This window comes from Drosophila santomea, chromosome 2R (assembly GCF_016746245.2).
Source record: "Drosophila santomea strain STO CAGO 1482 chromosome 2R, Prin_Dsan_1.1, whole genome shotgun sequence".
NCBI lineage: Eukaryota > Metazoa > Arthropoda > Insecta > Diptera > Drosophilidae > Drosophila > Drosophila santomea.
Genome location: NC_053017.2, coordinates 5753240 through 5767441, shown reverse-complemented (window position 1 = coordinate 5767441; position 14202 = coordinate 5753240). Strand labels below are relative to the sequence as shown.

At 39.4% G+C, this 14202-nt stretch overlaps 3 protein-coding genes across 4 annotated transcripts; all 3 read right to left on the bottom strand.

Annotated features, from left to right (window-relative positions):
* Window positions 1-51: 51 nt before the first annotated feature.
* On the bottom strand, window positions 52-5813 carry LOC120446029 (hydroxysteroid dehydrogenase-like protein 1). Of its 2 annotated transcripts, XM_039626790.2 has the most exons (6): window positions 5686-5813; window positions 3812-4025; window positions 1642-1764; window positions 1457-1567; window positions 450-898; window positions 52-315 (listed from the first exon to the last, which is right to left on the bottom strand). In XM_039626790.2, the coding sequence occupies exons 2-6, from the start codon at window positions 3987-3989 to the stop codon at window positions 199-201; spliced, it is 978 nt and encodes a 325-aa protein (XP_039482724.1). In that variant the 5' UTR covers window positions 3990-4025; window positions 5686-5813; the 3' UTR covers window positions 52-198. The 2 variants fall into 2 exon arrangements, with proteins under 2 accessions (XP_039482724.1, XP_039482723.1); XM_039626789.2 differs by lacking the exon at window positions 5686-5813 and having other exon boundaries at window positions 3812-4031.
* Window positions 5814-7374: 1561 nt separating this feature from the next.
* Window positions 7375-9385, bottom strand: LOC120446388 (hydroxysteroid dehydrogenase-like protein 1). The gene is made up of 3 exons (XM_039627324.2): window positions 9010-9385; window positions 8082-8195; window positions 7375-8006 (listed from the first exon to the last, which is right to left on the bottom strand). The coding sequence occupies exons 1-3, from the start codon at window positions 9287-9289 to the stop codon at window positions 7492-7494; spliced, it is 909 nt and encodes a 302-aa protein (XP_039483258.1). The 5' UTR covers window positions 9290-9385; the 3' UTR covers window positions 7375-7491.
* A 1695-nt stretch (window positions 9386-11080) lies between these two features.
* On the bottom strand, window positions 11081-13221 carry LOC120446387 (hydroxysteroid dehydrogenase-like protein 1). Its single transcript, XM_039627323.1, has 3 exons — window positions 12864-13221; window positions 11869-11982; window positions 11081-11793 (listed from the first exon to the last, which is right to left on the bottom strand). Exons 1-3 carry the CDS (start codon window positions 13141-13143, stop codon window positions 11261-11263), a joined length of 927 nt encoding a protein of 308 aa, XP_039483257.1. The 5' UTR covers window positions 13144-13221; the 3' UTR covers window positions 11081-11260.
* Window positions 13222-14202: the final 981 nt, after the last annotated feature.

The window sequence follows — 14202 nt, the reverse complement described above, 5'->3', positions numbered from 1 at the left end:
GCAATCCGGCAGTGCATTTTGGCAATTGATTTTGCCAGCCGGTTTTTGGACTTGCCTTTTATCTCTTGCTTTATCTGTTGTTTTACATTTTAAATTTTTTTATGGCTTTGTACAAAAGTGATTTTTCTTCTAGTGTATAGTTTAAGCCTTATGACTAAGAACCAAATATTTACATGACTCCTAACCTAGCCTAACAACTTAAGTAAGCTTCAGTTTCTTTTGCTTTTGCTCGAGGGCCTCGATTCTCAGTCGCTTGAAGAGTTGGTGTCCCAAGAATGTGCGGATCGGCAGGGGAGCCAGTTTCATGAAGGCATACTGTAAAAAAGATTTGATTTAATAATAAGCTATGATTATGATTGTGTAAAATATTAAGGCATTCAACAACTTCTAGTCCGGGAATTAAGTGGTATTGGATATGGAAATAAATTCTTAATCGGCAAATAGCTGACCTGAATTCCGTGGGTCCAAAAACCGTTGGTCTCGCTCGTTTTTCCCAGTGTAAATACGGCGGACCGGGCAAAAGTATATGCGTTCGGGAAGAACAGACCTCCCTGCATTACCCGATCGGCGTAGGCATTCATCTTGGTGACCACAAAGTTGGGCATCACCAGCTGCACGTGGATATTGTGTTCCGCCACCTCCAGTTCGAGGGCCTTGGAGAAGTAGGTGACAAACTTCTTGCTCGCAGCATAGACGGTCATGTTGGGCAGTGGCTGGAGCTCGGAGGAGGATCCCAGGTTGACAATGGCTCCCTTTCGGCGACCAATCATCTGGGGCAGGATCTTGCGGGTGAGCATGGTAACCGATCCCATGTTGACGGTGAGAAGGTTCCAGAGAAGATCCTCTGACACAAGGTCAAGGCTCTCTGGGTGGTCATACATCATACCCACGTTGTTGACTATAAAAGTGAATAATAGTTAGTGGTACAACAATTACGGTTCAAGCATGGCCATAATGGTAACACAATATTAATAACAACTCATATTAAATGGCACTGGCATTAAGTTCCGCTGGCCAAGAGCAATGTCAACTGTTATCAGCCAAACATTTTATTAAGTCTGCCTTGAGGGGTTCGCAAGGTTGTCGAAATGTAAATTGCTGAAGCGTTTATGAGTCTGGTTGGCCGAATAAAAATAAAGCCCCAACAACAGCGCTTCGCCTGCGTACTTGAACATCGCCTAAGCCACTCTTCGCCTCGCCAATAGACCAAAAACCAGAGTCATTATAATTGCACGCAATTATTATTGTTTGACATTGGCTGCCGCGCAAGAAAAATAGTCACAAAAGATGAAGCGTATATAAGCAGCTACTACTGTTGAAAATTACAATGATGAATGTATGAATTGGTACATTATCGGATAACAAAGCCGCTAGTATCTGCAGTAAGTGCACAGCTTACTTAACCAAATGATGTTTATGTTTTTTTCAATGAGAGTATCTCTTATTAATTACTCACCCAAAATGCCAACGTCTATGCCCGCTAGTTCCTTTTCAATCTGATCGTACACCTCGCGTCCCCTGCAGAAATCCACTGCAATCCACTTGGTCTTCACTTTGTACTGGCTCTCTGGGGAAAAATTTCGAAATTTAATAAAAACAAGTACAAAGTAAAGAAAGAGACATGTACTAAGCACCCCTTACCAATCTCATTGGTCACCGCAATAAGCTTCTCCTTCGTCCGCGAGATGAGCACCAGGTTGATACCCTGGCGAGCCAGCTCCCTGGCATACTCCTTTCCAATGCCATCGGTTGCGCCAGTCACCACTAAGTGAAGGGAAGCGAACGAAATCTTGATGAGTACAGGCGAAGGTCGCCAAAAGGAATCCACACTCTTTTATTTTTAGCAGTGGGACTAAACACACGAAATATTTAATACTATACTATATGTACTATATGAGAATATTACTGAAATTCTAAATAGAAAATTATATATATTTGCAGTTGTATATTCCCGATTATTAACAGCCGAGTTGATATATAGTCGATATAAATGATTATAGATTATAGCCGCCAAGAGTCGAAAAAGTGGGAAAATTAATTGAAAATAATATAGTGGAAGTCATAGTTTCGTTGTTTCTGATTGTTAAATGTTCTTAGTCGGTATAGATCAGTTTTTTTTAGATATATACTTACTGCAAAGGTATATAAGCGTCGACTTTCCAAAATGTGTTCATTTTATATAAAGACTGGAATCCATATTAAACTGAATTATTTACTTTACAAGACCCATTTCGTCACTTTCTGATGTGTACCTATACCTTTAGCAACTGAATAATGCCACGACCTCCTTAAAAGACCTTTTCGAATCTAGCATTTGCCTGCTAATTAACCCACTGCATTCGGCGAGTCTCTTTAAATCACATCGCCGGTTGTAGTTGTCGGTTGTCGAAACCTCAGCAAAAATCATGAATCGGCCGCAGAGAAGCGATTAGAAGCAAACCGGCTAGCGTGGTGGCAATTGCAGCAATGTTGCCACTGGCAGCTGGTTATTGGTTGCCAAATATTTGTGCAACGAAAACGTGAAACACGGCAGAAAAACTTACGAGTACGACGGCAACACCAATCGATTGTTGGGCTTGCGTGTTGCTCCAAAATTACGACTGCTATAGTTTTGGCAAAGATTTGCACTTCGATTGGTGAGTAATGAAAACAGATGGATGGAATCCATAATTCAATTGGGAGAACCGTATACTGCAATTAAGCAATAAACTCGAGCAGCGATAGGCAAATTTATAACTGCTTGACCACGAAGAGCAGCACGAGACTCTAGGCAATGAAAGCGAATTAATTAGGTAATAATAATAAAGCAAAAACAAAGCGATCGCAAAGTGCGAAACAGGCGAGAAAATCGCAAGCCGGTTTATGAGTTGAATGACTTTGTCTGGTCCATTAACGAAATTGTAAACAAATCAGCTTGCTTGAATAATGTTTTTATTGGTCAATTATTACTCTTTGGGGATATTTTGAATAACCAATTTTAATTCTTTACACAATTTTGAATGCTAATTGTATTGTGTGAGTATTATATTTAAAGTTAACCCTTTTTTAAATATTTTTCCAAAAATCAATAAAAATAAATTTATTAAGAATAAATAACTGTTTATTTAATTTTCATTATTAATGATACTTATAATGATTCACATGGATTCATTTAATATCCCAGCCTAACTAAAAATAACCATATGCAACAACCGAGCATACAGATAAGAAATTCCATTTTGGTATAAATAATGATGGAAATTCATAATGTTTACTGGTTTCTTATCTTATCATAAATGGATTTTGTAACTGTTTTACCGAAACTTGCTAACCATAGAAACGCGTTTCAGTTTTTGTCGCTCGAAGATTTATTTGCCTATAAGTTAATGTAGTACATGAGGTGGAATTACCGTATAAATCAATAATTTAATTTATCAGAAAACAAACAAAGCAATATATAAGTACTTCAACGTCTAACACGTTTTTTTTGCTAACGTATAAATAAAGTTACAATATTCCCAAATTAAGTCTGACATTGATATTCTTGTAATATGGACATTTATAGAATTATTAGGCAATTTAATAATATAAGCTATTATAAGGAAAATGCTGGGAAATGCTAGATGCTACCTCCATATAAAAAAAAAACACTGATCAAGAAAACAATCAATTTGCATTTGCGAAAGTGAAGCAAGCAAAAACGCAAGCCTCAAATATTGACAGACCCTTGGGGTTAAAGTATGCAAATACGGGATTAAATAACATGACAACATTTGGTGAATAATACTGCGAAACTCAGGGATATAATGCGCCTACCGATCGAAACACTCACCTGCCCATTGTCCGAACTTTTCCACCAATGTCTTTGGCAAGTGCGGCTGGAAATAGGGTTCCAGGACGGCCTTGATTATGCTGACCAAGGACTTGAGGTTGTCGTACAGGAATACACCGATGGTGAGCAATCCGACCAGGTAGATTGCCGCCGAGATCAGCTGCCAAATGAACGCCATCCTCAGCAGGGTGTATATGCTCACTTCCAGAACTGGCTGCATGGTTAAGAGAGTTCTTCTTAAATAGTCCCAATAGGCCGAATTTCGTTTGGAATTGTGGAACTTGTTCTTATCACTACACGGCCGTGCTGATTATTTACTGCTTCGTTCGGAATTACTACTATGCCGACATATAATCGCTCGACTTTCGCACTATCGCGCGCTGTCTGTCTGCCTCTTTTTCCGGGGGCACAAGTTGCAGGTTTGAGCGCCAATCACGCACTGAAAACTTGGAACCGCGACTTCGTTTTTTCGTTTTTTCGGGCTTTCGGTTTCGGATTTTCAGTTTCGGATCTGGTCTTCAACAAGCAACAGTTGTAAAATGAATATCTGCGACTTAAAGCGGAAAGGCCACTGCAGTTGGGGCTCTTTTCCGCGGTTTTACTCAGCTCTTTGTCGGTTCATTATTTCATAAAATTGTACATTTAATTTTGTTGCCTTTTACTGCGGCCTAAAGGTGTTGAAAAACTACGCGTCTTGGTGGCGGGTGAATTATTCGACACTTAATTGTTGCTAAAGAAATGCCCCTCTCCCTAACTCGGAATACTCGGTATTTGCACTCGCGGTCAGATGTCGTAATTTTGAAATTTTTGCTAAGTGCATAATCAGCTTACTAGTGGTGTAGAACTAATTGCAAACAATTAGGCGAAAGATGCGTTAAATTGTCTTTTGTCATGCAATGACCCATGTAACCTGAGACATTTTATTTGTACGGATTTTCCTTTATCTGTATTTCCTTTTGCATGTGGATAAATACTCTATAAGTAATACACTTTTCGAAAATGTAATTACTGCATTAAATGACAATATATTTCAAAAGGGCTTCGTGTTTCTTTTTCTTTGCAAAAGTTTAACTAAAAATTGTACAAAAAATTATAATGTTAAATATTCATTTTAATTACATTTTCAACACTTAACTATAAAAAGTTTAAGTATTCATAGGTAGAATCCTCTAATTAGTTGTTAATAATTAAATTTAGCTGTTTCTCTAACAAATCGTACTTTTGTTGCTTTAGGATTTTTCACAGATAATTGCTTGAAATTGTTTTTACATGCTCTTTCTCTATTTAGCAAAAATCTATAATACAGTTCCCTTCACTATCTTTTACAACACCATAAGTTATGCTTATCAGCAGGGCAAACTGCATTTCCCTACAAACAAGCAAAAAACGCATCAGAGTACTCTTGTGACACAACAAAACTTCATTATGCATCAAAGTATTAAACACAATTTCTTCCGAAAAGCATGCAAAATTGGTAATCGGTGGTAATTTGGAAAAGGCTTAACTAATGCCTATAGCAATTAAGTAATAATATAGGTAAATGACAATCGGAAATGTCCCAAAAGCAACTAAAGGGTGAAAAACTAACGAGAATGATGAATGGTGATTAATGGCTTTTTATTCAAAAGTCTGATAATTTTATTTTATGGCACGCTGAATCAAATTTTTATTACCACCATATCAGAAAGTTACGTGTGTCAGTGAAAAGGTCATTCTGGTCATAGCTCACAAAATGCAATTTTCCACTTGTTGCTCGCTCAAAAATGCCGAAATACTTTTGTGAGGTAAATAAATAGCTAATTTATTTAACTTAAAGCTAGTTTCCACAATCCGAAACATAAATTAATTATTTGGAAACGACATATAGAACTTACATGCTGTCCACAAACAAAACCAGAAAAGTTTTCAAACGCTGTGAATATAAATCGATACTATATGAGTAAAGGGCTGTCAGCTACCTCCTGTCCAGCCGAATATGGATTCCAGACTGAGGAACCAGGCGGGAAAAGTTCAACGAGGAAGTTTATAAGCTTTGCCCAAACGTTCTAATTGTAAATAGTGTTGTCTCTTTAGCATTTTATTAGCTAAGATGCGTTTTATTATTTTATGCCTTCTGCTTACAATTGCCCAAATAAATGCGTAAAAAATACTATAAACCCTTATTTTTTTAAATCATGAAATATTCTGATCTGTCTAAAGGTATGAACACCTAAACAACAGAAAGCTTAAAGATATCTTTCAACTTGAAAATTTACCACGGTCCTCAGCAAAGTCACGAACCAATGCTAATACATGAACCCGTCTTAAAGTGTACTATGTTTATTTTAGAAATTTTAACAAGATAACATTTTATCAACTATTTAAAATTTATAATTTCCACTGTTAAAAATAGTTATGTTTACATGACTATTTAGAAGTTAGGATATGTTTAGTTTCTGTTGCCTATGCACCGATTCTAAGTCGCTTAGAGAGTTGAAGTCCAAAGTACGAATCTGCATAGGAGCCAACTTCATAAGGGCATGATAATTAGCGGGTTACGTTTCCTTAAATTTTTGCTTGATGTATTCTAGCTCTAAGAAATTTAAGTAGTGCTTAAATATATGCTTATAATGCTTTGACGTCTCTAATTGTTTGGATGACGATTAGCCGCTTTCTTTTCCCTCTTGTTTTCTGTTTTTAGTGTTGTAAATATTACAAGCATACAAAGGCGTAGCTGCCATGCCTAAATAATAATAAAACAAGAGAGAACGCTATAGTCGAGTTCCCCGACTATCTGATACCCGTTACTCAGCTAGTGGAAGGGAGAAGGAGAGTCTTAAAGACAGTTTTTGGCGGTTTGTAGGCGTTATAGTGGGCGTGGCAGAAAGTTTTTTTGGCAAATCGATAGAAATTTACAAGACTAATACAAAAATGAAAAAATATCAAAACATTTTTCAAAAGTGTGGGAGTAGCAGCTTTGGGCGGTTTGTGGGCGTTAGAGTGGGCGCGTCAAAAAGTTTTTTAGCAAATCGATAGAAATTTACAAGACCATTACAAAAATGAAAAAATATCAAAACATTTTTCAAAAGTGTGGGCGTAGCAGCTTTGGGCAGTTTGTGGGCGTTAGAGTGGGCGTGGCAAAAAGTTTTTTTGCAAATCGATAGAAATTTACAAGACCAATACAAAAATGAAAAAATATCAAAACATTTTTCAAAAGTGTGGGCGTGGCAGTTTTGGGCGGTTTGTGGGCGTTAGAGTGGGCGTGGCAACATGAATCGACAAACTTGCGCTGCGTCTATGTCCCTGGAGTCTGTATACTTAATCTCAACTTTCTAGCTTTTGTAGTTCCTGAGATCTCGACGTTCATACGGACAGACGGACAGACGGACAGACGGACAGACGGACAGACGGACAGACAGACGGACGGACAGACGGACATGGCCAGATCGACTCGGCTACTGATCCTGATCAAGAATATATATACTTTATATGGTCGGAAACGCTTCCTTCTGCCTGTTACATACTTTTCAACGAATCTAGTATACCCTTTTACTCTACGAGTAACGGGTATAACAAGAAATCTATTTTTCTTAATCAATGTCAAAATAACATTTCATTTGCTTACATTGATATATATATTTTTTGCTTTTGTTCTGTATTTGTATAGCATCACAATTACTTCAGCTTTTTTTGTCGGGTATTTATGTAAACAATTTACTGCCGACATATGTTCGCACTCGCCAGGTGAAGGCGGTGGCCACAGCATTTTGGACATGGTGCCACAGGTAACCAGAAGTCTCGTCCACTTCGTCCCGCAGCTGATTAACCGCACTCTTGGCATAAGCCGAAGCCGATGGGATGAAGAGACCACCCTTCATAATCTGCTTGGAGTACGAATTGATCTTGGTGACCACAAAGTTCGGGGACAGCAGTTGCACATGGATGCCATACGGCCTCGCCTCGTGGTATAAAGCCAGGGTTAAACTACGGGTGTACGCCTTCGAGGCGGCGTATAAGGCATCATAGGGCATGGGCTGCAGCTCCGAACCGGACCCCACATTGACAATGGCTCCTTTGGTCTTAGACGCCTTCATGCGCTGGAAGAAGATGCGAGACAGCTGGGAAACGGCCACCACGTTGGTTTCGATGATGATTTCAGTGTCTTCCTGACTCACTTTCAGCAAGGCTGTCGGCGTGCCGACTCCAACGTTGTTTACTGCGATAAAGTGAGTTTATTAATCCCTGTAAAATTAATCCGTTCAGATCTACTAGCTTATTTAATGCTACTTACCAAGTATAGAAATGGGTATATTGGCAGTTTCCTTTTCGATGTGCTCATAGACCTCCGAGCCCTTGGTAAAATCGGCTATCACAATCTTAGTCTGAACACCGGCACCGCTTTCCGCTAAATTAAAAAAAAATAAAGGAACAAAATAGATGTCAATCGTCATGACTTTCAATCATAATTTCGACAAGTGCTTGGCGAGTTCTTTAAAAATGTCAAGTTGTTTTGACAATTATGTTACAGCTAGCCATTTAACGGGAGCAATCACAACCACAGTCAACAAATCCATTTAACAAAAATTCAAAGCTATTGAACTTGTTTGTTCGTATAATTACTGGATTTTACTTTTGGTTTTACAACATAATTAAGTAAACGAACTATAAATATTTTTCAGCTTTATTATCTTTTACCGATCATAAAACGGTCAAAAAAGTGTATAGTCACACCGTAGATTACTAATATTTGGCAGTAAGTTAACATTTTCTCCCCACCCACAACAAAACTTCATTATGCATCAAAGTATTAAACACAATTTCTTCCGAAAAGCATGCAAAATTGGTAATCGGTGGTAATTTGGGCTTAACTAATGCCTATAGCAATTAAGAAATAATATAGGTAAATGACAATCGGAAATGTCCCAAAAGCAACTAAAGGGTGAAAAACTAACGAGAATGATGGCTTTTTATTCAAAATGGCTTTATTATTCAAAAGTCTGATAATTTTATTTTATGGCACGCTGAATCAAATTTTTATTACCACCATATCAGAAAGTATATCAGGTCATAGCTCAAAAAATTCAATTTTCCACTTGTTGCTCGCTCAAAAATGCCGAAATACTTTTGTGAGGTAAATAAATAGCTCATTTATTTAACTTAAAGCTAGTTCCACAATCCGAAACATAAATTAATTATTTGGAAACGACCTCCTCACTTACCGATTTCCTTGGCAACCGCCTGGAGCTTCTTCTCGCTTCTGGCGATCAGGACCACATTGATGTTCTGGCGGGCCAGCTCCTTGGCGTATTCCTTGCCAATTCCATCGCTGGCCCCCGTGACAGCGGCCCAATCTCCGAAACGCTCCTTGAGGGTGGGCCTAGAGTCGCTGAAATACCTGATTTTGAGCAATTTGTACGGCGTTCTTAACTGCTCGTAGAGATAAGAGGCCAGGGCATAAACGCCAACGAAAGTGATGAACGTTGATAGGGTACAGAACATTTTGACGACTTTTTTACTATTACTGTTGTAACTATCGACGGCTGTAGCAAAAAGTACGTGTGTGCGATACGGTTGACTCACTGAAACGGACTGTGGTCACAGAGCAAGTTGTTCCGTTTATGCCGGGCAGGGCGATAAATTTAAATGGTTTGAATAGCAGTCAGTGCTATCAAAAGATTTTAGACCTGCCGTAAAGATACCCCAAAAGATTGTTCCTTATTTTATTTCTTGTTAGTAAGGGAAAGTGCCTAATGGATTAGGCTATTTAATGTCTAAAATAATATCAATTTAATAAGCAAAATGCATATCAACAGGTTTTTGTTAGCGGTTTCAAACATTACATTTTTTTTTTAATTTTAGGTACTTTTTATACCCGGTACTCGTAGAGTGAAAGGGTATACAATATTCGTTGAAAACTATGTAACAGGTGAAAGGAAGCGTTTCCGATTATTATAAAGTATATATATTCTTGATCAGGATTAATTGCCGAGGCAAACTGGCCTTGTCCGTTTGTCGGCCCGTCTGTCCGTCCGTATGAACGTTTCTTATTCGACTTTCAAATTTCTTAAACCCCACGCACACACTATTCATGCTGACAACGTGAATTTAAAAAGAAAGTCATGATGATTGGTAGATTAATTTCCTTATCGACAATTATATTTAAGGAAATAGATTTTCCTAATCATTATTAAAAAGCTTTTTGTTTTGCCCGTCCCATTTTTTTCTAAAATGTTGTATGGATCACACAAAATAAATTATTATAAAACAGGTCCTCGAACGTCCGTATGTCCGTATGAACGTCGAGATCACAGGAACTATAAAAGCTGCAGACTTCGGAGACATAGACGCAGCGCAAGTTTGTTGAGCCATGTTGCCACGCCCATCTTAACGCCCACAAACAGCTAAAAACTGCCACGTCCACACTTTTGAAAAATGTTTTGATAATTTTTTACACTGTTGTTAGTCTTATAATCTTTCTCAGATAGTGCAACCCACACCTCGCACACCACACCCCGCATTTGAATTGAATTTCTTATTTAGATCGAAAATCTTACCTTTCCATTGACCGAATTTATTCTCCAAAGCCCTTTGCTAATTCGACCGGAGGTACGGTTCCAGTTCAGCCTTGATGATGCTGAACAAGGACTTTAAGTTATCATAGAGAATAGTGTGGATGCGGGCTACATTTGCCGATGTTTCTGAAGTCATCCAGGTCTTTGCAACAAGGCTTTCGGAGTGAACCAATAATATAGCGGCAAGTCGACCAATGTTGCTACACCCTTAAACGGAATACGCCACCATTCGTCTTACATAAAGGAGGCCCTCAGCCTAACGCGCCTTGTGACTGGTATCAAAACGAGCAAAAGCACTATAGGCTACACCGGTCGCGCAGTAAATTGTCACTATCCAACAACGTAAGAATGTACAATAAGATCCATCATGGAAGTACGGGTGTCAACGGGTGGGGTTGGCTTGCGGTAGCCAAATCAGAAGGAACCTGCTTATCTAAAACAGGGCTGCGAGACTCATCACCGGTTGCGAGTGGTTTGTGCGAAACACCTCCCTGCACAGAGATTTGATGATGACCACGGTCTTTAAAATCAACCAGCACTCGAGTCGTGACCACAAAAGACTGAGGAATCGGCTGATAAATGCACTGTGCAGAACTCCACCACCACGGAGGCTCAACAGACCACAACCGAGGGACCTCATTCTCTGATCTCCTTTGATATATGTATATATATGTGTATATTCTTGAACAGGATCCATGTTCGTGTGTCGAGATTAAAATTTCTGGTTCGCACTCCCACTGCGGAGTAATGTTATGTTATTAATATTGTTAATATTACAAATATAAATATAGCAAACTATAGTTAGCTCAAATGGACTGGATTAAAAACTGCCAAGGAGTATTTACACTGTTAAATATAAATTTTTGGCTTGCGAAATCCATTTTAAATGCTACTTCAGCTATTTTTTGTTGGATATTTTTTTGAACAATTTACAGGCGACATAGGTTCGCACTCGCCAGGTGAAGGCGGTGGCCACAGCATTTTGGACATGGTGCCACAGGTAACCAGAAGTCTCGTCCACTTCGTCCCGCAGCTGATTAACCGCACTCTTGGCATAAGCCGAAGCCGATGGGATGAAGAGACCACCCTTCATGATCTGCCTGGAGTACGAATTGATCTTAGTGACCACAAAGTTCGGGGACAGCAGTTGCACATGGATGCCATAGGGCTTCGCCTCATGGTATAAAGCCAGGGTTAAACTACGGGTGTACGCCTTTGAGGCGGCGTAATAGGCTCCATAGGGCAGGGGCTGGAGTTCCGAACCGGAACTCACATTGACAATGGCTCCTTTGATCTTAGACGCCTTCATGCGCTGGAAGAAGATGCGAGACAGCTGGGAAACGGCCACCACGTTGGTGTCAATGATGTTTTGGGTGTCTTCCTGATTCCATTTCAGCAATGATGTCGGCTTGCCGGCTCCAACGTTGTTTACTGCGATATAGTGAGTTTATTAATCCCTGTAAAATTAATCCGTTCAGATCTACCAGCTTATTTAATGCTACTTACCAAGTATAGAAATGGGTATATTGGCAGTTTCCTTTTCGATGTGCTCATAGACCTCCGAGCCCTTGGTAAAATCAGCTATCACAATCTTAGTCTTAACATCGGCACCGTTTTCCGCTGAAATCAAACAAAATAAAAGAAAAAAATAGAGAATGCTATAATCGAGATCCCTGACTACCTTTTACTCAGCTAGTGCGAAGAGGAAATTTCCACACTGACAGTTTTTAGCGGCTTGTGGGCATTCGAGTGGGCGTGGTAGAAAGATGTTTGGCAATTCGAGGGAAATTTACATATCTGACAAAAATATACAAAACATTTTCAAAAGTGTGGGCGTGTCAGGTTTGGCCGGCTTGTGGGCGTTAAAGTGGGCGTGGCAACATGAGTCAATAAACTAGCGTCTATGTCTCTGGAGTCTGTACGCTTTATCTAAACTTTCTAGCTTTTATAGTTCCTGAGATCTCGAAATTCATACGGACGGACATATAGACGGACAACGGACGGACATGGCCAGATCGACTCCGCTACCGATCCTTCTGCCTGTTATATACTTTTCAACGAATCTAGTATACCCTTTTACTGTACGAGTAACTGGTATGAATATCACTTACTAAAATTAGATGTAAATCGACATATATGTCCAAATAAAAATCGCATGACTTGCAATCATATTTTCGACAAGTGCTTGGCGAGTTCTTTAAAAATGTCAAGTTGTTTTGACAATTATGTTACAGCTAGCCATTTAACGGGAGCAATCACAACCACAGTCAACAAATCCATTTAACAAAAATTCAAAGCTATTGAACTTGTTTGTTCTTATAATTACTGGATTTTACTTTTGCTTTTACAACATAATTAAGTAAACCAGTAAGTAAGTAAAATATTTTTCAGCTTTTTTATCTTTTACCGATTATAAAAACGGTCAAAAAAGTGTATAGTCACACCGTAGATTACTAATATTTGGCAGTAAGTTAACATTTTCTCACCACCTCCTCACTTACCGATTTCCTTGGCAACCGCCTGGAGCTTCTCCTCGCTTCTGGCGATCAGGACCACATTGATGTTCTGGCGGGCCAGCTCCTTGGCGTATTCCTTGCCAATTCCATCGCTGGCCCCCGTGACAGCGGCCCAATCTCCGAAACGCTCCTTGAGGGTGGGCCTAGAGTCGCTGAAATACCTGATTTTGAGCAATTTGTACGGCGTTCTTAACTGCTCGTAGAGATAAGAGGCCAGGGCATAAACGCCAACAAAAGTGATGAACGTTGATAGGGCGCAGAACATTTTGCCGATTTATTTACTATTTTTAATCGACGGCGCAGCAAAAAAGTACGTGTGTGCGATACGGTCGACTCACTTGAACGGACTGTGGTCACAGAGCAAATTGCACAGTTTTCGCCGGGCAGGGCGATGAATTTAAATGGCTCGAATTAATAAAGTCAGTGCTATCAAAAGGTGTTCGACTTGCCTTTAAAAATACCCCGAATGATTATATTTTATTCGTAATACCATTTCGCCTATTCAATTATGGTTTGCCTAATTGTTTGACGTGCTGTTGGCTTGTAAATGGTCAAATTAAATAGGCACAGCCATTTATATGGTTGAATTATACTGGAAATTTGTGAGAAAGGTCGTGATTTCGAGGCATTTGTGCAATTAAGGCATTGGGCTAAAAGATCAGCTAGCTTGTTAGAATAAGTGAAAGTCGCTAATGGACTAAGCTGCTTAAAGTCTAAAATTATATAAATGGCCTATTTTATGTGCACCAATAGCTATTTGTCAACGGTTTAACAAATTTGTTTTTTTTTTGTTAATTTTTTAAAGGTTTAAATCATTAGTAAGCAAAAAAGTGCGCATTTAAGCTAAAGGCAAACTAGAAAATAATTTAGTTGTGTATTTCACCATCAGGCATCCTTGGAGTCAGTCACCTTCTAATCCGCAACTCCATCCCCAGATGACATCATTGCCCGTTGGTCGTTGTCCTTTGTTCGCCGAAAGTGCACTCTGCACACAACACCACACTCGCACATCACAATTACCGCCTTGAAGCGCGGCATTCATAAATTAGGGAGGGCCCAGAAAATGGCATTTTACAAAACGCTAAGTACACACACGCCTCCCAACCAGCCGGGAATACCCTTGATACGAGTATCCCCTGAACATCCTGACTGACTTTGGGGTAAGGAAATCAGGAAACGCTGTGAATCGAACTGCGGAACAAGAGCACGACATGGGTTATATATCAACCATGTGTGTCGACACCCGGTCGCAGGGGAAGAGCCTTTTGGCTGCTGGCAAATCCATTTTGAAAAATATATATTTCCTACCATTTTTCCTCGTTTT